The sequence below is a fragment of the Cucurbita moschata genome, unplaced genomic scaffold (genome assembly GCF_002738365.1).
Source record: "Cucurbita moschata cultivar Rifu unplaced genomic scaffold, Cmos_1.0 Cmo_Scf00050, whole genome shotgun sequence".
Lineage (NCBI taxonomy): Eukaryota > Viridiplantae > Streptophyta > Magnoliopsida > Cucurbitales > Cucurbitaceae > Cucurbita > Cucurbita moschata.
Window position 1 is genome coordinate 764,941 of NW_019268566.1, and position 24,524 is coordinate 789,464.

At 37.6% G+C, this 24,524-nt stretch overlaps 3 protein-coding genes across 5 annotated transcripts in view; all 3 read right to left on the reverse strand.

Annotated features, from left to right (window-relative positions):
- Nucleotides 1-3,814, reverse strand: part of LOC111435699 (probable methyltransferase PMT18) — a 4,060-nt gene extending 246 nt beyond the window's left edge. Inside the window, exons 1-7 of one of the 3 annotated variants that reach the window (XM_023073183.1) lie at nucleotides 3,105-3,814; nucleotides 2,874-2,955; nucleotides 1,674-2,390; nucleotides 1,383-1,593; nucleotides 962-1,259; nucleotides 396-860; nucleotides 41-316 (exon numbers count right to left, since the gene is read on the reverse strand). In XM_023073183.1, the coding sequence (XP_022928951.1) occupies nucleotides 94-316; nucleotides 396-860; nucleotides 962-1,259; nucleotides 1,383-1,593; nucleotides 1,674-2,354 (1,878 nt within the window). In that variant the 5' untranslated portion in view covers nucleotides 2,355-2,390; nucleotides 2,874-2,955; nucleotides 3,105-3,814 and the 3' untranslated portion in view covers nucleotides 41-93. The other 2 variants (XM_023073182.1, XM_023073184.1) reach the window with 2 other exon arrangements.
- A 2,993-nt stretch (nucleotides 3,815-6,807) lies between these two features.
- Nucleotides 6,808-7,496, reverse strand: LOC111435709 (RING-H2 finger protein ATL79-like). Its single transcript, XM_023073199.1, has one exon. It carries the CDS (start codon nucleotides 7,436-7,438, stop codon nucleotides 6,881-6,883), a length of 558 nt encoding a protein of 185 aa, XP_022928967.1. The 5' UTR covers nucleotides 7,439-7,496; the 3' UTR covers nucleotides 6,808-6,880.
- A 4,763-nt stretch (nucleotides 7,497-12,259) lies between these two features.
- Nucleotides 12,260-14,420, reverse strand: LOC111435707 (WAT1-related protein At1g43650-like). Its single transcript, XM_023073195.1, has 6 exons — nucleotides 14,216-14,420; nucleotides 13,963-14,142; nucleotides 13,641-13,890; nucleotides 13,402-13,560; nucleotides 12,516-12,667; nucleotides 12,260-12,445 (listed from the first exon to the last, which is right to left on the reverse strand). Exons 1-6 carry the CDS (start codon nucleotides 14,410-14,412, stop codon nucleotides 12,358-12,360), a joined length of 1,026 nt encoding a protein of 341 aa, XP_022928963.1. The 5' UTR covers nucleotides 14,413-14,420; the 3' UTR covers nucleotides 12,260-12,357.
- Between the last annotated feature and the right edge of the window lie 10,104 nt (nucleotides 14,421-24,524).

Here is a 24,524-nt window from a genome sequence, read left to right on the forward strand (position 1 = left end):
AAAAAAAAAAAAAAAAAAAAAAAAAAAAAAAAAAAAAAAAAAAAAAAAATACAAACTGCTTCAGTTATTTAAAATTTACTATGCTTGTTTCTCTTATTGTCGGGTGGTTTCACCCGTCCAATAAGATTTTACTGCGACAAGAATCTTCTCAGGATTAAATGGTCCTGTTTCATGGTCCATAATTTGGCTCTTCCACTTCATCCCATCTGAAATGGCTTGAACTTTCACCAACACTTCCACTGTATCCCTAAAAATTACTGTCCCTTCAGGCCTCAAAATCCTATCCATCTCCAGTAAAATGTAAGTTATATCACACCTGCAATTCACAACAATCCCTTGTTCTTCAATCAAACCCTACAAAACTCATCAAATAAGTATGCAAATCTTTTAATTACCTATCTTGATATATGCTGAATATGCCATCGGCATGGATTAGATCGTACGTTCTCGGGTACGTCGAGAAGGCCTCGCACCAATCATGGTACGTTCCGATTAGGCCGCGTTCGTATATTACTCCCAAACTGTCACGGTCTGAATTGGCTGGCACGACGTTCATAACCCACACCGGAAACTTCAACAAAGCCGCTGCAAATCCCCCGAGATTTGCATTCATGTCCATTATGTTTCGGTATCGTCCATGCTCTAACGGGATCATCTTTCCGTAATATGTAATCCTCTCGTTCCATAGTTTGTTATCCTCTTCGAATTTTTCCTTGTTCACGTTTGGTATTGTTCCTCTACTTATTCGAGGTGGTACGGCGAATGCGCGGTTCGGCCAATTCTCCACTGCACCACCGGCAACTTCGTTGTCGCCACTTACCTCTGGTAATGGAGTTATGCAGGTCTCCAAGTTTCGGTACCTTTATTAGTTTGGGTTCGAGGAAGGTACGTATAAGATATTCGTTGAACGATCTTGAATGATTAAAAACATGGTTGGGAATGTTTTTTTACGAGTACGTACCAGGCCGAATCGGGATCGTCTGACTTGCAAATGTGGGGTGTTTTGTAGACTTTCTTGTTCTTGATGCATTGGATGTGGTTGAGGGGCTTTTGCCATATTGCAAGATCATTCTTCTCAACCACTTTCTTCCAGCATAGCCTCCTGGCTACTTCTTCAATGGAGTCTTGCTCTTGTTTCAAATCCTCTTGTGTTCTTGCCCAACCTCTCCAATACTTCTTCCAACGAATCGGAGGGCCCGAGAGAATCCAATACCCGCCCGGTCTCAAAACTCGATCGAGCTCAATTAAATACAACCCATCTGTAAACGTTTTAAATTACATCGATGCAATTACTCACTAGTCACCGTATCGATAAATCGTAGAACGTGTTAGTTTCATACTCAGTATAGATGGTATCAGAGTTGTTAGATTTGTGGTCTTACCATTATCGGCCCACGGGATGAGACAACGAGAGCAATGAGCCATGTCGAAGGCCCGGGCCGGGTAAGGGAGTCGTTGAGAGGCTAAGACACCGATCATGGCCGGAACGCCACGCTCTAGAGCGAACTGAACTTGAGCTTCATGAGTATCCCTTGGGGCAAAGGACATGGTCAAGATGTCCCTCTTCAGCAAAAAAGCGCCCCAACTTGCTACCTAGAAAAAACACATTTAATAATTGAATCATTTTATTTTGCGATGTAAGAAAGAATTTTGAGTAAGAGAAATTCACTTACGCCACAACCCGTATCAATGGCGGTTCGAATCTTCCCTGTAGTAAGAGGAATAAGTTCGTTAATGTCGTCTATATAAGCATTGGCACCGCGGGGGAACATCGTGCCACCGCCGGGAAATCGGAAGCGATCGCCTTCAACCTGAATCCAATTCTGCACCGCCTTCTCGATGCTAAGTTCTCTGTGAGGAATGTTATCGTACCATGCATAATCGCGGCTCTGTGGCCATTTGAACGGCGTCTTGTACTTCGGCGGCGCCGGAATCATACAGAGGAGCAATTCTTCCTTGGGAGGACAATGACGCTCTCTGTATTTCAACATTCTCCGATCGAATTTCCTGGCCCTAGTCGGATCTTGACAGGGAGTGTATTCGCTGAACTTCATATCGCAGGGGGAGATCTTCTTGGTGACCGCTTCAATGGAATTGTTGATTTCGACGCTATGGTGGCTCTCGAAATCGAGCGTATTTGTTGATGAAGAGGATTGGGATGACGGGAATGTTTGATCCGTGCAATCGACTTTGGAATATGCTTCGGATTGGTTGATCGGTGTCGTGGTGTTCTGCCATGCCCCAAAGATGTATGATAAAATGCATAGCCCACTGACGCCGAGAATCCATGTCAACCGCTTCCTTCTCGACTCGATATGGTGATGCTTCGGTGAGCCACTATACTCCTTCGCCATTGTTTTCAACTTTTGATCTTTACAAATTACAAATTCCTATGAAATCATCCAACAAAACCTTGATTGTTAACGAATAAGGATCAAATCAATGCTTGAAACTTGAAGCTATATTATAGAATATCATGTTCAACAGCACATATTAGCCACTTTGGTTCTGGATTTGAGAAATTATGGCGAAAACATGTACTAAATGTTATATTATATTATGTTGACTTGCACATGCACGTATTAGCCACTTTTTGATTCTGGGTTGATCAATGGGGGGAAGAATTTCAAAGATACCAAGACAAACTACCAAGAAACAAGCCTGGTCCTACGCTCCGTCCTCCCCACAACAGCTGAAACTTCACAACATAAACAAAATGGGGAGAAAAAACAGATACCCAACACTTGGATTCATTAGCTTAGAACAATCCATTACTTAGATTTGAATAAAAGAACAACGTCCAACCCAGATGAACCATTAGCTACCCTTTTGCTTTACCATTAGCTATAAGGAAACAGAGGCAAGTTACAAACCTGAAAAGGGTTCTGAACCAGAATTCCCCTGCGTGGGCTAGAAGAAGAGCATGTTAGCAAGGCAGCTTCTTTCTTTCACATTCTATCAACAATGGAAAGAGAAAGGTAAGGGAAGGTACGAGGAGGGAATGAGGCATATAGATGAAAGGATAAAGCAAGAGGCTATTAAAAGAGTAAGAACAATAGATAAGTTAAGACAGTGTGAGTGGACGATACAGATTTACAGCTTACCCAAAACGATAAGAAACAGAGGGCGAACCCTGTGATTATATCACAACTTTCCATTAAAATTTTAAAGTTGGAAAGGAGAGAAAAGAGAGACAAAGGGATTTGGTCGTATGGAGTCTGAGGGTTCACAGGAGAGTCAGTAGCCTCAAATTACTCCCAACCTTGCTTTCATTTCATCTTTACATATCACACGTTGCTGCATTTCATTCCATCATCTTCTTCCTCCTACCTCTTTATATCCCCCCCAACCTTTTAGGTTCTTATTCCAAGTTTCCCACCCAATGGATCTTTCCTAAATTATGATTGAACAATCACTGCACTATTTGGAAGGATGGACACGAACTTCCTCTGTAGCCCATACAGAATTTTTTAAATTGTTTCCGTAGATAAAATGGTGAAAACAATTATGAGTACAATAAGTATGAAGGGAAAAAAGATGAGGGAAATGAAAGAACAGAGATAGAAGTAAAGAAAAGGAATCACGTGAAGATCATATTTTTAATGAGTGGCATGTGTCCCTACGTCTGATCTTCATAATCATCTTGTCCATCATCTTCCATTTTTATATATAACTTGATTGTGGTTCACGGCGAGAATCAGGCTCCCACGTCCAAGCATTTACTCTTTCGAATCAAGCTCCGGCCCAAGGGCTTAGCAATGTTGGTACAACGTGCTATTGGACGCTATTCTTAGATAGAGAAACCCATTTTTAAAGGAACACATCCAAATACTTATCTTGTATAGCTCCTGCACACTATCGCACATGGGTGGTACGTCTTCAGGCGTTTTAGTTTTGGCCGTCATTATGGCTAATACTCATACCAGCCCTTTCCCAACTTTTTACTTTTTAGGAAGTCATCTAACATATAATTATTTCAAGTAAAATACGTTTAGCCGTGTAGTTTCTATGTTGATCTAGTGGTAAGTTGCAATCCAAAGAATTTGTACGGGTTTAAGTCTCAATTAATTCATGTGACATTCGAATAAATGACTATTCTCAAAACTCATTAGACTAACATAAACACGAGGGTGAAGTTAAAAACTCCTTGAATATTTATCATCCTTTCCGATTGAGAAATATTTAGATATTTTTATTTAATTTTTAAATTGATAAATGTTTTGTATTTTAATTGAAAATGTTTGTAGGATACAAATGGAGTGGAGAGTGAGATCGGTACTTCATACCAATAATGGAGATTACTACCCTAATAAAGTAATACTAATACTAATAATAATAATGGAGTAAATCCTTGCCTTTATATATATATATATATATTATTAAGAAAAATGCAAACTTCAACTTCTAGCCCCCTAGAAAATTTAGTGCTTAAATTATGCTCTAGTCAGCAATAATTACTCAATTTGAAAATTTGGTTGGTTTTCGAGTAAGTCATTTCTTTATGTCGAGTCAATCCGACCCATTCGAAAATAGAGTTACAATTCAACTTTACCCTATTTTTAAGATTACTATGATTACAAATATTTGACGTTTGTAATCAATATTAGTGATACGATGTAGCTTGTAAATATTTGATATTTAAATATTACGAGATTTTAGTTATTGACGTAATATGTAAGGAAAATAGTTGCTTGTGAATTCTATTTGGACGGTTAGGTCACCAAAACTCATGCATTTCAAATTAAGCTTCATGTATGCCATAAGACACATATGTTAGATATCTTATTATTATTATATGCATCCAAATCAGGTAATTAATGATATATCAATAATATATCAAATTATGTATCTCGATTATACATTAAATCATGCATTTCAAATTAATTACATCAATAATATATCACATTAGCTTTACCTAACACATATACTATTGGTATATTAGATATTGTGGTAATTATTTTAAAAAATTATTTCATAATTATTTAAACGATTTAATATAAAATGTTCTATTGTGAGAAGACAAGGGGAACCATGTGGCTCATCTTTTGACCATAATAAAAGCAACCCATGAGGTGTTCAATTATGTCGTTTCAAAAATTTCAAAGGTTTTAATTTTGGTTTTGGTATCTGAACTATGAGTTTTGTTTCCTTTTTTATCTATGAATATTGACTATTAAATTTGATGATGATATGATCTCTAGGTTGAAATAAATAGGTAATCAAATAGCTAATGAGGTATAACTAGTCAGGTGTTTAACAACTTGAACGGATCGATATGGGTATATCTTCAGTGTTAGAAGATGATGAATCCAAGAATTTCAAACATGGGTTGTGAAAAAGATTAATTTTTCTCGATTTTTTCTATTGTTCTTCTTTGGGTGCACGTAAGAAAGTAGACTGAGAATCATCACTAAGTATATGGAAAAATGAAGTAAAATGTTGTATAAATACGATTATTTTATTAAAGCCTTGCTTTAAATATTTAGAGAAAGCAAATACTAAAATGAAGGAACATAAAGCAGGTCCAACATATCTCAAAACAAACACAATTCAACACTATTGGAAAAGTTTACAACTGCGTTAGCAAAATAGAAAATCACGAGGACATAGACCCATAACATAACCCTCAACCCTCCTTGTTATTCTCTAGCCCGAGCTCAACTTTTATAGCTAGGGACTATTAAGATGATCTACACATGAATAATGGTAAACGTGAAGAAAGATCTTGGAGCTAGAATTTGGTCGGATATTAGTAAGTTGATTTGGTACTTCTGGAATGATGTTTGACTGTGCTATTTGTCACGGTCATGCTTGTCCAAGGCGTATTAGCTATGGCTGCATATCAGATGTCCCGGTCATGCTTGTCCAGTACGTGTTGTTTATAGCCACATGCCCGTCCCAAACCCCTTTTACATGCTTTCATGTTAGATAAATTTTCACTATTTCATGTTGTGTCAATATGGGGTGTATGACTATTCATGTGAAATCTCACGTCCTTTGGGGAGGACAACTAAACATTGGTGTGAAAACATTTCCCTTAGTAGATACGTTTTAAAAACCTTAAGGGTTGATCCATTCTCTTTCTGTTACTGTCTGTTAAGTGTTGATCCAATCATTGTTCTTAATGTCATTCTAAAAATTACATTTTTACACAAACTCTTCAATCTAATCAATCCAATCATTGTTCTTAATTCATAGTGGGTTCTTAATTCATAGTGATGTTTGGAGTCGTTCTAAAATTGTAATTCATACAGAAAAGTGTTGTTTAATTGAAAATCACACTCACTTGTCTTCCGCCTATCACGTATCAAATCACTGTAAAATTTACTTCCTGACGCAAGGATTATACAAAAAGTCTACATGACACTCTAAGTAAAAAAAATGGATATACGAAGTTCAAATGAGAGTGATAAAAAAGGCTTATTATCCAGATCATTTAAATGGAGATAAGTACGAAGATTAGCCGTTTTTGAGTCAAATAAGAAGACATTTAAATTTAAGAGAAAGTTCCAAAAACATTTGAAAACGTTTAGGAATTGTTGTTTACAAGACAAAGAACGAAAACTGTGGACGCAATAATTGTGCCCCACCCCTTAAGGCACACAGATTGTTGAGCTCAAACACACTGCTTCGATACCTCACACGTTGCCTCCTTTGTCAGTCCTTCCGTGGCGCCTCAAGAACGCTCAACGTTGCCCAAACCCTCCCAAATTTTTACTCACTTCAATTCATTCATTTCATAAAAACCTAAAATTTCACACATTTTTAATTTTAATTTATAAATTTTGCCACTTGAAAAACTCCAGAGCGAGGTAATTGTAATTATAAAATTATAAAATTACAAAAACCGGGAGAAATTCCGGTAATTTATAATAAAAATTCAGGGGTCGCCGTCGCCGTCGCCGCCGTGTGCGGCGGACGACGGTGACGGAGGGAGGTAGCTACAGCGGCAAGTCGGACAAGAAGAATGCAAAATCAGCCATGTTTGAATACATTGAACATGAAATCCGTGCTTACAAATCGCCAATACACGAATCTCTTCCCCTTCCGAGAATTCCGTCAAACAAATCGTACACTCCGCCTCCGCACCGGCGAGTTTCGGCTTGATCTCCGCCGAGAACACCAACGCCGGAGCCATCTTCAATTTGTCCACTAACGTCGGCTTCGTCTCATCACGAAGCTCCTCCTGCCGGGTATCACTTGGGTTTTCATCGGCGTCTCCGCGGCGGCGGAGAAAGCAGCGAATGGCGGTGTTGAGAGCTAGAGAGCAGATGAGACCGCAGAGAAGGATGATGACTACGACAGCAGCGTTGGCTTCGAAGTCTCTGGAATTGGAGTACGGCCTCCAAGTACAAGCGCGGAGGTCGTGGCACGGTGGCGGTGGTGGTGGTGGCTGGAAGCTGACGGTGTCGTCGGCGTCTAAAGGAGTCGGCCGCATTCTCTCTCTCTCTCTCTCTCTCTCTCTAGTTCTTGTGTAAGAAAGGAATTCAGTGAATTGCATAAGATGAAAGACACTATATAATAAATGTGTGGTTTGGATTTCCTTATTTAGCTGCTCTCATTCTGTCTTACGTGGCACATTAATTAAGCTCATTTTTATGCTAATAATTATTTAATTAATACACTTAGATTGATTAAATTCATTAATTAAAATCATACTTAGTTGGAAAATTTTAAATATTTGATATATTAGTCGAGAATATAAAATTAATTAATTAAGTTATACTCTAAATGATAAAAATATTTTAGCTCATCAAAAACGGGAAAATAATAATAATAATAATAATAATAACAACGGCGACAAATAAATGTACTATTTTGCCACTAGTTTACTAACATCGACAAGCAATCATAGTCACCTCATGCAAGTAGGAAATTAATGGGCTAAAACTAATTTCTTGAAAGTGATGGAGAGATCCGAATGCAAAATATATCCAAATTTATAATATTCATAATTTTGATTTTAATCGAGATTAATTTTTTTTTAAATGTGTTTGTCTAGACAGAGGCTTCCACACCCTCAGTTTCTCTCTATTAATGTGAGATCTCACAATCCACCCTCTGCATCTTCATTGGTACATCACTCAGTGTCTTGCTTTGATACCATTTGTAACATTTTAAACTCACCGCTAGTAGATATTGTCTGCTTTAGCCTGTTACGTGTTGACGTAAGTCGTGATTTTAAAACGCGTCTACTAGGGAGAGATTTTACAATCGATGTGGGATCTAACAGAACGTCTAGTTTTAAAATCGTACCAAAATTATTATTTGGATTAGTGAGTCTACGTTTTAGCTCACATTGGCTGACATAACGTTCATTTTTGTAACGTTAGAAGATCGATCTCGGGTCGGGAAAAAAAATTAAAATAAGCGCCATCCCCCCACCCCCTTAATTAACCTTCCCCTGGTGGATGGAAAGTGAATGTAACAATAAATTGGATATAATTCAGTACTCGACAAGTTGCCCTTTTTCTTAGGGTAAAACAAAATCGCCGATTTTTTCCCCGCTTCATTCACACTATTGCGTCCCCCCTAATAATAAAAACAAAAACAAAAAATAAAATAAAATAAATATTTAAAATTTTCAGAAATTAGAATAAAGTTGAGACATAATACAATTATTCGAATATTCATATCATTTCTAAATATTTATTTAATATTAAAAGAGAATAACTAATTAAAATAAAATTACATCAATTGACACAAATTAATATAATGATAATTAATAGTAATGAAGAATTTATTTCATATCAATAAATAATTAAATAAGATTAAAATAATTTCATATTAAAAAAATATAAATCAACATTTTTTTTTCTAAGAAAATTTTATATTAAAATAAAGTTAAATAGCGGAGTTCATAAGTAATAAAAACGTCGTGGGACCTACAAATAAGAAATGAGAATAAGATTGACAAACGTTTACGAGAGAAATGAGATTCTCAAAGTGTTTGATCAGTCTCACCAATTGATTCTATGCATTTTAGTCGGTAATGAAAATTTTAATTCTTATTCTTTGATTCTCATTCCTATCAGTTAAACGTGAATGATGTTATGATGTTTTAAAAGTGTTGAATAAATTTCTAATTTTTTTAAAAAATTTATTTATTTTATATATAATAAAGTCTAAAATTTTGACTATTCTCATCGGACAGATTCACTCGACCCTACTACATATCTTGTCATAAAAGAAAAAAAAAAAAAAAAACTCGTGAGACATTAAAATTTTGGGTAACCAATTACCATAGCTAGAACCTCTAAAATACTTTAAATTTTATACCTTATTAGTTTACTTTGACGACATTTAATAGGTTTTTGAGTTTTGAACTGTATTGTTTTAGAAGATACCTTTCGGTTATTTTATATTTTTTTTTATAGACATAAAGCTGAAAATTGAACGAGTCCAATTGAGACATGTATATACGACCTTACAATCTAACCCCGATTGAGAAAACCCTAATCGAGTCATTTAAACTATTAGGTGAAAAATTGATTTTACCCTACTCAGAAAACCCTAATCGAGTCATTTAAACTATTAGGTGAAAATTTGATTTTACCCTACTCAGAAATCTCAAATCGAGTCATTTAAACTATTAGGTGAAAAACTGAATTTTACCCTACTCAGAAAATCCTAATCGAGTCATTTAAACTATTAGGTGAAAAACTGATTTTACCCTACTCAGAAAACCCTAATTGAGTCATTTAAACTATTAGGTGAAAATTTGATTTTACCCTGCTCAGAAAACCCTAATCGAGTCATTTAAACTATTAGGTGAAAAATTGAGTTTACGTTTACCCTACCGATAAAACTCTGGTCGAGTCATTTAACCTACTAGGTGAAAAATTGAGTTTTGACCAATATTTTTCGACATTATTATGAAAATAGCAAAAATTTGATAAATTTGACACATATATTCAGTAAAAAAAACACACCATATAATTTCAACTAAAAAGATCACACAATACAATTTCGACTAAAAAGATCGAACATTCGAATTTCCATCCCCACATATTTTTTAACTAAAATAATTCAATTACGAAACTTTAAAACGCATCTAACAGACGGGAAAAAATCAAAAGATTGGAAGAACCAATTGACTTTAAACTAAAGTTTAATATTAATAATAAGAATAATATATTTGAATAAATGGAAGAAAGTGATTGGTGCATATTTTGGAGGTATTAAATTGAAGTGTGAAGAGTGGAGAAGGATATAGAGGGTTCTACTGCCCCCACGCCCTCAGCCCCACCACCATTATATCATCTCATCTGCATCTCTGCTGCGTCGACCTTCCCTTCCCTGCAACAATAATTTCATCACCCTCTCTCTTCCTTTTTTTAATGGCTTGGAAAATGAGTGCCACATATTAAAAAAACAATTGTTGAGTTCATTCATTAACAACTGCCAAGAAACAATTCTTGATTCGAGTTAAGAATATTGTATGTTTTTGCTGGTTTTGAGTCCACTTAGCTTCATCACGTATGGGCATGATTGACCCTACATTCTTGTCACACCATTCGAGGTATAGAAGTGTGAGATCCCATCTTAGTTAAAGAGGGGACAGAGCATTCTTTATAAGGATATGGAAACCTCTCTCTAATAAACGTGTTTTAAGCTTTGAGGTTGACGGCTATACGTAAAGGACCAAAGCAGATAGTATCTAGTGGGCTTAGGTTGTTATAAATGATATCAGAGCCCGGACAGTATGCGATGCTAAGCTCTCAAGGGGGTAGATTGTGAGATCCTACATCAATTGGAGAGAGGGATGAAACACAGACGCATTTTAAAACTTTGAGGTTGATGATGGCGAAATGTAATAGATCAAAGCGGACAATATTTACTAGTGGTGGGTTTGAGCTGTTACAAATGGTATCAAAGCTAGACACCAACTGGTGTGTCAGCGAGGACACTAGGCTCCCAAGGAGATGAGTTGTGAGATTCCACATCGGTTAGAGAAGGGGAAGGAAACATTCATTATAAGAGTATAAAAATCTCTCCCTAATAGTTGTGTTTTAAATTATGAGGCTAAAGGCATGAACCAAAATAACAATATTTGCTAGCCATGAGCTTTAGCTCTTACAAAAAAAAAAAAAAAAAAAAAGTTTAAATTTGTATCAAGTGATTATAAGGAGTAGGGAGATTCTCGAATCTCAATTCCATTGTCGAACCTAATCTCTCTTGTACACAATCTTACTTGCATAAACGAGGCTAAACTAGAATGAAGCGAAGAGAAATACGAATATGAGCACAACTCAACAGTAATTGATATGTATTTTTGTGTTCGAGATTGAAAGTTCTGGTCTTCATACCCTATATTTGTTATATTAAAAAACGTAAATAGCCGATATATATACCCAGATCGACACCCGACTTCACTCAAAACATTCTACCATACCTAGTTTTGTTCGTAAAATTTGATTAAGAAGTTTCTATTACAAAGAAATTGGGAGAAAAGAAAAGAACAAATTCTTAAAACTCTGATAGGAAGAGAGTTTTTTGAGACGTCAATTTGTTTGTTGTTTTTGGACATTTGTAATGACTTGGCCAAATTGAAGGCACAAGTTATTAAATTTTGTAAAGAAATAAAGGAGTGATAAGCCAAATGAATGGCCTGGAGAAAGGAACGAGTCTTGTGCATTAAATTTTTAATTTAAAGGCCCAAGGGAGGAGAGATGCAGTTCCCCTTATTGCAGGGTATTTGGGTTAGGATTTGGACACGAAGAGCTGCAGGAGAGGGCCCCCCTTTGTATTTTAGGACATGCACTCATCTCATCTTTCTCAATATGTTGGTTGTTGTTTGTGTATAAGTTTCATTCCCATAATTAATCGCTAAACCTTACCATGTTTGGTGTGATGATTGGTTCTAAATTTGTGTCGTTACGAGGAGGGAGTGGATTATGAGATTGTGAAGTCTCCCATCTATTGAAAGAGAAACGAACGTCAGTGAAAATGCTGAGCTTCGAAGGAGGGTGGATTGTGAGACCCCACATTGATTCGAAAGAAAACGAGTGCAGCGAGGACATTAGTCTCCGTAAGGGTGAATTGTGAGATCTAGACTCGTCCATTATGTAAAAACACTTTTTTTTTTTTATCTACGAGGTTTAGAATAACTGTACATTTAATCTCTAAAGTTTCAGACTATAAATTAAAATTGAATAAATGTTCGGTAGACACTCGAATCTTTGATCTTTTAATTCGGGAATATATGCTTTTTAGATCGATTAAATTAAAAGTGTGATTGATTGGGAAGAGTGGAAGATGAACATTTTATTTCTAGTTTTGCATTTGGATATCAAAGAAACATTGATTTACAGATGTGTTGTGCATTTGAGTGTGGACAGAGAGCTTTTGGTTGTCCTACGGTTCAGGTGCGACCTCATGATCTGCCTTCTTACCCCACAGCACCAAGTACAGACCCAGTATGATAAGGAAAGCTCCTACCAGGCTTCATAACGCAACAGTTTCAGGCAACACCTTCAATTCATTACAAACATAGTAGGAAGTGAGTGGCTTACCTGCCCACGTGAAGCCGCTCTGAGAACACAAATGCTGAGAATATGGCCACGAATATCAGCATTAGGGGATTAAACATTGAAGTAAAAACAGGCCCGTTGCGGCTGATGCACCAAGTTTGTAGGAAATACCCCGCGCCCGAAATCACAACGCCCTATATACAAATAGGAGAGTAGATGATTTAAGAAGGGATTTGAGAGTGATAAACTATAACAGTTCAAGTCTACCGCTAACATATATTATTCGTTTTAGTTTGTTACGTGGTACTGTCAGCCTCACGATTTTAAAACACGTCACACAAATCAAGAAGCTATATCAAAGTCAAGCATCGAGCGGTGTGTCAGCGAGAATGTTGGCCTACAAGGAAAACAAAACCTTTCTTGTACGCGCGTCGAAACCTCTATCTTGTAGGCATTTTTAAAATCACGAGGATGACAACGACACCTAATATGCAAAAACACATAATATCTGTTAGCAGTGAGTTTAAACTGTTACATGGAGAGAGTTTACCTTTAGGATGTTTGAACTGTATAAATATTATTAATATTGATGTTTCACAAACTTTAAGACTTATTAGCCAAAATAAAATATAATTTATAAAATGTCATGTAACGGTGACACAAAACAAATTAAAAAAAAAAAAATTAATAATTTATAATAGAAAAATATATTTTTTATTGTTATATGTAAAAAAAGTTGGAACGATTCCGGTAGAATAGGGAATTGGGCACGGACGGAGACGTCAGCTGTGTTTATCTAGTGGGGAGAAACCCCTCACATGCTTCTCTCATTCTCCATTTAAACACTAATTTCCTAGCTTATTTGGAATAGGTCCGGGTAGAATAAATAAGTATAAGGACAAGAAACAAATCAATTGACTATACTTACACAATATACGATGGTTAACAGCCGTGCATCCCAGTGTAGCTTCCATTTTTCTAAATCTCTAGCAAAGATCAAGGCAAGGAAGCCAGATTGTGCAGTTGCAAACAAGCAAATTAAAACAGTAATGGTCAATTGTGCTGGGTATTTTCTAGTGACCAATGTCTGCAAGCCATTAAGATTGGATGAGCAGATTGTGTCGCAACACATTTCTTTGCATAAAAGAAGACTTTGAATGAACTTACCAATAAAATTAGCCATGCACTCCAAGCAACCTCACTTACAACAATCAAAGCCGAGCCCTTTATCCAATCCTCGCCACTCCTATGTCCACAGCCTTGATTCTTGTACACGTCTATGAGTGGCTCCTTGAAGATGCCTTTGGTTACATATGGTCCTTTCCAAAACGTGAAAACAAAGGAGCCACCAATGCACGTAATCGTCCCCAACACTTTAGCACCACCTCTCGCAGTTCTGATATTCACTCTCTCCAATCTTTCGAGATAAAAGTTAAAATTTATGAATATTTTTATTAATCTATAACGGAAAAAAGAATAGGTACAATACCGAAATAGAAAAGCCATGACAAATGTCAAGCTTGGAATGATGTTGTTGAAAGTGGAAGTTACTATAGGCGAAGTATAGCTAATTCCAGCGTAGAATAGATTCAGGTGAATCGTTGAGCCTAAGATTGCGAGCAAAAAGATGTTTATCGTCATCGAAATCGTGAGAGACGTTGGTTTGTTTCTATAGAAAGGCACCATGTAATCAACCATTAAGCCAAGAAAATGATATAAGAAGCAAACAATTTTGGTCGCACCTGTCGATGAGATAAGCAAAAGGAGCCAAGACGAGGAAGGCTATGAAATGGCGATAAACGATGAAGACCAAAGGGTTAAGACCCTTGTTGCTAGCGATCTTCACCAGAATGTGGGATCCGCCATACGCAATATACACCAACACCATTGCTGCACACGGCCCATACAGCTTCCTCATTGACACTCCCGCCCTTGCCATCGCCTTTCCCCTTTGGGTCGCAAATAAATAACCACAAAACATTTGACATTTTAAAATAAACGAGACACTCTAGTAAGTGAGAGGTACATGAATGAACAACATGGTGAGGATAGGATGGTTAAGAAAGACTTAAAAAATTAAAAGTCATTCTTTATACCAACAAAATGTACTTTTTATTCGGTGACTCACTCGTAAAAACATGAATGAACGAAATCCAAGTGTCATGTCTAAATTTTAAATCTTGGGCATGAGTTATTACCATTGGTATCGGAGCCGTACCTATCCCAGTAAGATGTGGTTCGGGGATGAACAAGGTGGAAACTAATAGACATATGATACCCGAATAGAAAAGATACCACTATTTAGTCTACAATCAATTTTTAAAAATACAAATGGAGTTGATGAATTTTTTTTTTTTAATTTAAAGATTTACAACTAAAACAAAATTTAAAATTTAAAAAGAAAGAATTTAAATTAATATTTAATAATTTAATTAATTTTCAGAAATTTTGAATTTTTTTATTAAATCTAAAGTTTGTATATATATTACACATAAAAAGTTGGAATTTAAAAATATATTAACCACTTTTCAAAATTCATAAATTAAACAAATAACAAATAGAATCTAATTTAACTTTATTTACTTTTATAAGGGAGAGAATTTTTATGGAAAAAAAAACACTTTTTTTAAACAAAAGAATATTCTCTTGAAATGACCCAAAGGAAAGTAACAATTTTTTTATAGATTAAACGGTAAGTTTTTTAAATATAGAGGCTAAAATGAGATTTACCTTCAACTTCAGTTACTGTTGGAATTTATCCAATGATGAATAGGTATGAACGGCTGTAAAGCAACTTTGATTTGTGAGTTAATTTTTTTTTTCATCGGACGAAGAAATAAAGTATTCGATCCTCAATGACGTGACATAAAATTATTAGGTATATTTATAGTGGTATTTGTTGTATATTTTGAACATACATTCTCGTAACTTTACTGTAAATTTGATTAAAAATGGTTAATTACCGTTAAGATGTTATCCTTCTTATATACCTATGAATAGTTATTTCGTCGAGTTTATCATGGAAGTAGTGTAATAAGGTTCGTCGTCCAAGTATTCCATTATTCATCTCCCATGTCATCCAGTTTTCTTTTCAATGACGGATAAAAAAAATAAAATAATTCAGGCTGAAGATTCAGATTAGGATTTCGAATATGAATTCGGCACTGGATGATCAATCATTCTCCTGCAACATGGTTGCGTTACTTACTCCTCGCTTTTAAGAATGAAGATTATCCCCACAAACTAATATGAGTCGTCACCCAATCTAGAATGGTTCAAATTCCACACATTTATAAGAAATGTTTCGTTCCCGATGTGGATTCTTGCATTTAGCATTTGTGATTTAGGAGTTTGCATATCCACTGTAACGCCCGCTCATCGTCAACGCGATTAACAGGGGTTACCACCATCAACGACAACATACTCTAACACCCAATCATAATCTCAACATATTTAAAAAAACATTCAGTAAAACATTTAAAACCAATGCTATTTAAACTTAAATCAACCGAAGTAAATTCTTGACAGCGAAAACATAAATATACAAAACAGACACAGACATGGATTCCCAGTAGTCTTCAGTCCGCTGGTCTCGTCCTCGGTTGGCCTGCATCATCTAAATCTGGAAAGAAAAGTTATAATAATTTTGATGAGTAATTAGATTACTCAGTAAGTAGCTAGCTTATCATTCGAGAGTTCATAACTAATCTTTTCAGGTGTTTTTAGGTTTTATTCATCATTGACTCCTAGTTCTCTTACTAGGGTCATCTGTTCGTTAATGAGGTATCTCAGCTACCTCCAGCTAGGTTACTGACTCTCTCTCGATATGCTTATCTAGAATTTTCGGACTCGTATGTAAGACTCGCTCTCGGTCAAATACGGCCCGTCTACTAATTGCTCTGGCGGCCTGTTTATCTCATATACCAACGGTCAGGAGTACTCATGCTCCCTGACTTAGCACACAGCGCGTTGGTCAGGAACTCCGCGGGAATTAGTAGACTATCATACCCATATAAATAAGCCATAGCTCAACCACCAATAAGCATATCTAGAGTCATAACCTTTCCATTAACATGCATAACATACTCACAGTTACTGCATGCTTCCATACATGTATCATGATCAACATGTAGAACATTCTGACAATCATTTATATCACGCTTACATCACAGGCAAGCAGTCACAATATACAATAAACACTAAATATCATCAAAGCTCATCATAACTTATTAAGCTCTTAATCAGGTAAACAACATACTCACATGTTGTAAAACAAGTTAAGAACTAGTTCAAAGGTCGATACGCTACTTACCTGGTTTCGAATCCCTTTCTCTCTTGATTGTACATTTAATAGGGTATTTCAACACAATTCCTTCCAAGTAGACCTATATTTCACCATTTTCAAGGTAAGTATAGGTCAATCTAGGTAGAACAGGTCAAAACAAATCGAACGGGACAAACCGGGAACCGAACTGATGCTTCACGCGCCCTCACGCGCCTCGGTGTGTCTGTCCCACGCGCTAGGAGCACGCCAGTCGCACGCCCAGTCGCGGCCCTCACGCGCCTGCGTGTAGTGCACGCGCTTCTTCTTCTTCCTTGCGTTTTTATGAAATTTTCCATCTTTTCTGTTAATACCTACTATATCCCGAAGCCATATCCTCCTTCTACGGTTCGAATTTCATCCTGATTCCTTCTACAAATTTATAGATCTCCTTATTACGTTTCTAACAAGCCCTATTTCATAACTTATTATACAATACGAACCAAGATATCGAGATTTAAAGGTTCGGTGAAATGGGTTTTTCGTTACCTTCGAATTACCGTCCGATTCAGCTCGTGGCTGTATCCCCTTCCTCAAACGATTCCTCAGCAACCACCCCTCTTCCTTTACCCTCGATTGATGTCCAATTTTAAGCAACTAAAACTCGAATTCTCAGAAAGTTTCCTCCTCTGTTTTCTGGGTTTTTCACGAACCACCAATCTTCGTTTTTCTTCCTTTTTAAAGCTTAATCCAGCCTTCCACCTCCTCTAATCATTCTCTCTTTTCTTTCTTTTCCCTTCAACCACCTGTCCATTCTTCCTTTCTCCATGGCAGCAGCTTCAAGCTGCTGCTGTCTTCTTCTTCTTCTTTTTTTTTTATTTTTATTATTATTATTATTATTATTATTATTATTATTATTATTATTATTATTTATTTATTTATTATTTTCGGGTTATTACAATTCTACTCTCCTTTTAAAAACTTTCGTCCTCGAAAGTTCCTAACTCTAGGAACAAATGTCAATATTCGAGTTTTAACTCTTCTTCTTGTTCCCGAGTAGCTTTCCAAAATTATTGCTTCTTTCATAAAACTTTAACGGAGGTAATGTCTCTACTACGCAAAAATCTCATCTCCCGTGTCAAAATCTTAATAGTCTGTTCTACGTAGCTTAGATTCTCTTCCACGGTAAATCTTTATAACGAAGAACATACATAGGATCTTCAGTATATTTACTTAACATCGAAACATAAAAAGCATTATGTACAGCCTCTAATGCTAGTGACAATGCTAGTATGTAAGCTACTGGCCCAACTCTTTCGAGAATCACAAAAGGCCCAATAAAACATTGGCTAAGTTCTCCCCTTTTACCATATCAAACTTTAGATTTCAAGAATAGGTGCGATCTTCAGGAACACGTGGTCTCCCACGTCAAACTCTAGGTCCTTCCTTCTAACATCAGCATAACTTTTCTGACGACTTTGAACGATCAGAATTCTTTTCCTAATCTTCTGTATCGCCTCATTGGCCATTCGTAACAAGTTTGGATCCAACTATTATTTTCTATCTACCTCATTCCAATAAATCAAAGTTCGACACCTCCATCCATAACATGTCTAAAAAGAATCATCGGAATGGTTGCCTGAGAACTATTGTTATAGGCAAATTTAACCAGATATAGGTAGGTGTCCCAACCGCCAGCAAAATCATGTACACATGTCCTCAAGAATTTGATTTAATCTCTCAATATGTCCCTCTGTTTGAGGATGAAACGTTATCCTAAACTTCAGTTGTATACCAAGGGCTTCCTGAAGACTCTTCCAGAATCGAGAAATAAACCGCGTATCCCTATCTGACACAACAGAAACTGGTACACCATGCAATCTACAATCTCCTTTAAATACAATTGTGCCCACTTGTCAACCGAATATATAGACTTACCCGGTATAAAATGGGCTGTCTTAGTTAATCTATCCATAACGACCCATATCACTGTAAACCCTAACTGAGTTCTAGGTAGTCCTGTAATGAAATCCATAGTCACTTCTTCCCACTTCCACTGAGGCACATTTAAAGGTTGCAATAATCCAGCTGGTTTCTGTCTAGGTGCCTTAACTTGTTGACAAGTTAAACACCTACTCACACATTCAGCAACATCTTTCTTCATCCCAGGCCACCAAAAGCATGTTTTCAAATCCTGATACATCTTTGTGGCACCTGGATGCACAGTATAGGGCGACCCATGCGCCTCAGATAGAATCTTCCTCTTGATCTCTACATCGTTTGGCACACAAGTTCGGTTCTGCCACTTCAAACATCCATCACCCGTTATCCAGAAATCCTTGATTTGTTCAGTCTCAAGTTGCCTCACAACTTTTGAAAAATAAGGGTCCCTTTGCTGACCCCGAATAATTTGTTCCTGCAACGTCGGACAAATAGTCATAAGAGCTAGCTGAGCTGCCGCTTTCCTGACCAAGACAGCTATCTGGGCTCGTTCAAATTCCATCTGAATGTTGTGTTGTCTCGTTAGCATTGCAGATGAGTGAGCTGTCTTACGACTCAAGGCATCAGCTACCACATTAGCTTTACCAGGATGATGTAGGATCTCCACATCATAATCTTTTACCAATTCCAACCACCGACGTTGCCTCATGTTAAGCTCTTTCTGGGTGAACAGATATTTAAGACTCTTATGATCCGTATATACTTGTATCCTCTCACCGTATAAATAATATCTCCATATCTTCAGAGCAAACACCACAGCAGCTAATTCTAAATCATGAGTTGGGTAATTGCGTTCATAATCCTTTAATTGCCGAGAGGCATAAGCAATAACTCTCCCGTTTTGCATAAGTACGCACCCCAACCCATGCTTAGAGGCATCACTATAAATTACTAGGTTCCCAGTACCGTCAGGTACAATAAGCACTGGGGCTGACGCTAATCTTTCCTTGGGTTCCTGAAAACTACTTTCACAAGCTCGACTCCAATCAAATTTCTTCCCTTTTCGGGTTAATTGAGTCAGTGGTGCAGCAATCCTTGCAAAGTCTTTAATAAAGCGCCTGTAATATCCGGCTAAACCCAGAAAACTTCTCACCTCAGTAACTGTAGTTGGTCGAACCCAACCTATAATTGCCTCCACCTTTGCTGGATCAACAGTTATACCATCCTTGGATACCACATTACCAAGGAATACTACCTTTTGAAGCCAAAACTTGCATTTTGAGAACTTGGCATATAATCTTTGTTTACGCAGAACCAACAAAACCTTCCTCAAATGTTCTGCATGTTCATCGTTTGTCTTGGAATAAACCAAGATATCATCAATGAACACAATGACAAAAGAATCCAGAAAATCCTGGAATACCCGATTCATCAGCTCCATAAACACTGCAGGGGCATTAGTCAAGCCAAAGGACATCACAACAAGCTCATAATGCCCATACCGAGTACGAAAAGCTGTCTTCGGTAAATCATTTTCTTTGACTCTTATCTAGTGATAACCAGAACGAAGATCAATCTTCGAAAATACCGCTACCCCTTGAAGCTGGTCAAACAAGTCATCAATTCGCGGCAAAGGATACTTATTTTTAATGGTCACCTTATTCAGCTCCCTATAATCAATACAGAGACGGAGTGTACCGTCCTTCTTCTTCACAAACAACACGAGCTCCCCACGGTGACACACTAGGTCGTATGAACCCCTGATTCAACAATTCTTGCAGTTGCAATTTCAACTCTTTCAATTCCGTGGGGGCCATCCTATAAGGAGCTTTAGAGTTAAGTGTCATCCCCGGTTCAAGTTCAATGTCAAGGTTAACTTCCCGCTCTGGTGGCAAACCAGGCATCTCATCCAGGAAGACATCCAGGAACTCATTCACTACAGGTACAACTGATACATCTGTATCAACTCGTCTCACTTTTGCCACACTAGCCAGGAACGCCACAACATCATGCCTAATCAACTTTCTAGCCTTTAGAGCAATTACTGTCTTGGAAACACTTCCCGGCTTCGTAACCTGAAACCGGAAGCTCTTTCCCATCAGAAGGTGAAACTATCTCCTTCTTATAACAATCGATACTTGCATGATGAACATATAGCCAATCCATGCCCGAAATAATGTCATAATCATAGATATCTAGCATCATTAGCAACACATCTAACGGTTAGTCAGATACTTCTACTTTATCTCATTTCACCTTTTCACGAGTCATCAATGGCTCCTGAAGGTGTAGAGACCAAAACCTCATAACCTAAAGGCTCTACTTGAATTCGGGCTTAACGAACAACGATATCAAAGGAATGCGTTGAGCCCGAATCAAATATAGAATAAGAGAAGTAGCTATAAATAGGTAAAGTACCTGTCACCACCAAGCTGGCATTCTCCGCTACCTTGCTCGTCGTGGCAAAGGCTTTACCTCGAGACTGAGGCTATCCTCCAGCACTCGACTGACCTCCTTCTCCTCCTAGAGCCTCTCGCACATACCACACTAGGATTCTTTGCATTACGACACTCTGGCAAGATGGTCGCTCTTACCACAATTATAACATGTCTTGTTTACGGCAGTACAGGGTCCCTCATGCATCAATCCACATTTTTCACATATTGCCTTCCTATCACCTAAAGAAGACCGATGATCTACTTGTCGTAGTACTGCCTGCTGTCGCAAACTTGAGAATATCTAAGTGAATTTTTTTTTGTTTACTACTTGGTCGTTTCTGACCGTTGAAACCCCGATTACTCTCCAGGGTGGCAGCATCTAATTCCACAGTAGTATTATAAGCAGTAACAAATTTTAAAAAGCATGGGCAGACACTAATCCCTACATCTCTGTCCTCAAACCAAGGATAAAGAGATCTGTCTTTTCTTTCTCAGTAGCATCCATATGAGGAACAAACCTGGATAATCGTGTGAACTCCACTTCATACTTCTCTATTGACATATTACCCTGCTCCAGCTGCATAAAGACCTTTCGGTTTCATAATTTTACTAGAGCAGGATAGTATTTCTCACAAAATTCATGTTTAAATGCCGCCCATGAAATTGGGACTCCACTAGCCTCCATCTTTGGCTTCTTTGGTTTCACCAAAAATGGGCTGGTCCCTCCAACATATACATGACGCACAGCATCTTATGACTCCCTGGGTAGTTGAAGAATGTAATTTTGTTTCAGTACATTCCAGCCACCATTCAGCTGCCTAAGGATCAGTCCCTTTCCTCCAAGAGTTGGCGGGGTAAGTTTCATAAAATTTCATATGTATTTACTTTCCTTCGTCATACATCATCGCCCATAGGTTACTACCCGTAGTGGTGCCTCTGTCACTACCGTTGTACCAGGTAGCTCCTTCGAAATTGTTGGAGGTATCGCTACCTGAACACCTACTTGTGCTTCAGGCACTAGAGTCACATGGCTAGGTACAGGTGCTGTCGGAGCCGCCCACCTTCCAAAACCAGCAAAAGCTATTTGTACCACCTAATCCTTTCGGCTCTGCACCGCTTGATTCACTTAACTTTGAATCAGCGATTGCAAGGCCTCCAGAGTAATAACAACAGTCGGCTGATCTCTAGATGCCGACTGAGAAGTAGTCTCCGGAATCGCCACTGCTGGAGCAGTTCCTTCTATAGGCTGCCCCTCAATCCCCAGGTCCACATTGGACATTCTAGGGTCTAAACATTTTAACACTACCATATCTGTTATACACATAATTAAGTATTCATAATCAATTCTTTTAAACTTTCATACTATTCTTTCATACAATTTAATCATGCATCACTTACCTGACCGAGGTGAGATACCGTTGAGCTGGACTAAAGGGATCCATACTGTCTATTCTAGACTGTCTACAGAACCTATAACCTAGGCTCTGATACCAACTTGTAACGCCCGCTCATCGTCAACGCGATTAACAGGGGTTACCACCATCAACGACAACATACTCTAACACCCAATCATAATCTCAACATATTTAAAAAAACATTTAGTAAAACATTTAAAACCAATGCTATTTAAACTTAAATCAACCGAAGTAAATTCTTGACAGCGAAAACATAAATATACAAAACAGACACAGACATGGATTCCCAGTAGTCTTCAGTCCGCTGGTCTCGTCCTCGGTTGGCCTGCATCATCTAAATCTGGAAAGAAAAGTTATAATAATTTTGATGAGTAATTAGATTACTCAGTAAGTAGCTAGCTTATCATTCGAGAGTTCATAACTAATCTTTCCAGGTGTTTTTAGGTTTTATTCATCATTGACTCCTAGTTCTCTTACTAGGGTCATCTGTTCGTTAATGAGGTATCTCAGCTACCTCCAGCTAGGTTACTGACTCTCTCTCGATATGCTTATCTAGAATTTTCGGACTCGTATGTAAGACTCGCTCTCGGTCAAATACGGCCCGTCTACTAATTGCTCTGGCGGCCTGTTTATCTCATATACCAACGGTCAGGAGTACTCATGCTCCCTGACTTAGCACACAGCGCGTTGGCCAGAAACTCCGCGGGAATTAGTAGACTATCATACTCATGTAAATAAGCCATAGCTCAACCACCAATAAGCATATCTAGAGTCATAACCTTTCCATTAACATGCATAACATACTCACAGTTACTGCATGCTTCCATACATGTATCATGATCAACATGTAGAACATTCTGACAATCATTTATATCACGCTTACATCACAGGCAAGCAGTCACAATATACAATAAACACTAAATATCATCAAAGCTCATCATAACTTATTAAGCTCTTAATCAGGTAAACAACATACTCACATGTTGTAAAACAAGTTAAGAACTAGTTCAAAGGTCGATACGCTACTTACCTGGTTTCGAATCCCTTTCTCTCTTGATTGTACATTTAATAGGGTATTTCAACACAATTCCTTCCAAGTAGACCTATATTTCACCATTTTCAAGGTAAGTATAGGTCAATCTAGGTAGAACAGGTCAAAACAAATCGAACGGGACAAACCGGGAACCGAACTGATGCTTCACGCGCCCTCACGCGCCTCGGTGTGTCTGTCCCACGCGCCAGGAGCACGCCAGTCGCACGCCCAGTCGCGGCCCTCACGCGCCTGCGTGTAGTGCACGCGCTTCTTCTTCTTCCTTGCGTTTTTCTGAAATTTTCCATCTTTTCTGTTAATACCTACTATATCCCGAAGCCATATCCTCCTTCTACGGTTCGAATTTCATCCTGATTCCTTCTACAAATTTATAGATCTCCTTATTACGTTTCTAACAAGCCCTATTTCATAACTTATTATACAATACGAACCAAGATATCGAGATTTAAAGGTTCGGTGAAATGGGTTTTTCGTTACCTTCGAATTACCGTCCGATTCAGCTCGTGGCTGTATCTCCTTCCTCAAACGATTCCTCAGCAACAACCCCTCTTCCTTTACCCTCGATTGATGTCCAATTTTAAGCAACCAAAACTCGAATTCTCATAAAGTTTCCTCCTCTGTTTTCTGGGTTTTTCACGAACCACCAATCTTCGTTTTTCTTCCTTTTTAAAGCTTAATCCAGCCTTCCACCTCCTCTAATCATTCTCTCTTTTCTTTCTTTTCCCTTCAACCACCTGTCCATTCTTCCTTTCTCCATGGCAGCAGCTTCAAGCTGCTGCTGTCTTCTTCTTCTTTTTTTTTTTATTATTATTATTATGATTATTATTATTATTATTATTTATTTATTATTTTCGGGTTATTACATCCACGAAGGTCTTTAGATCTAATTAATTTGAGTTTTCGTATCGTCTTCAATATTGAACACGTATCATTAACCATTACAAA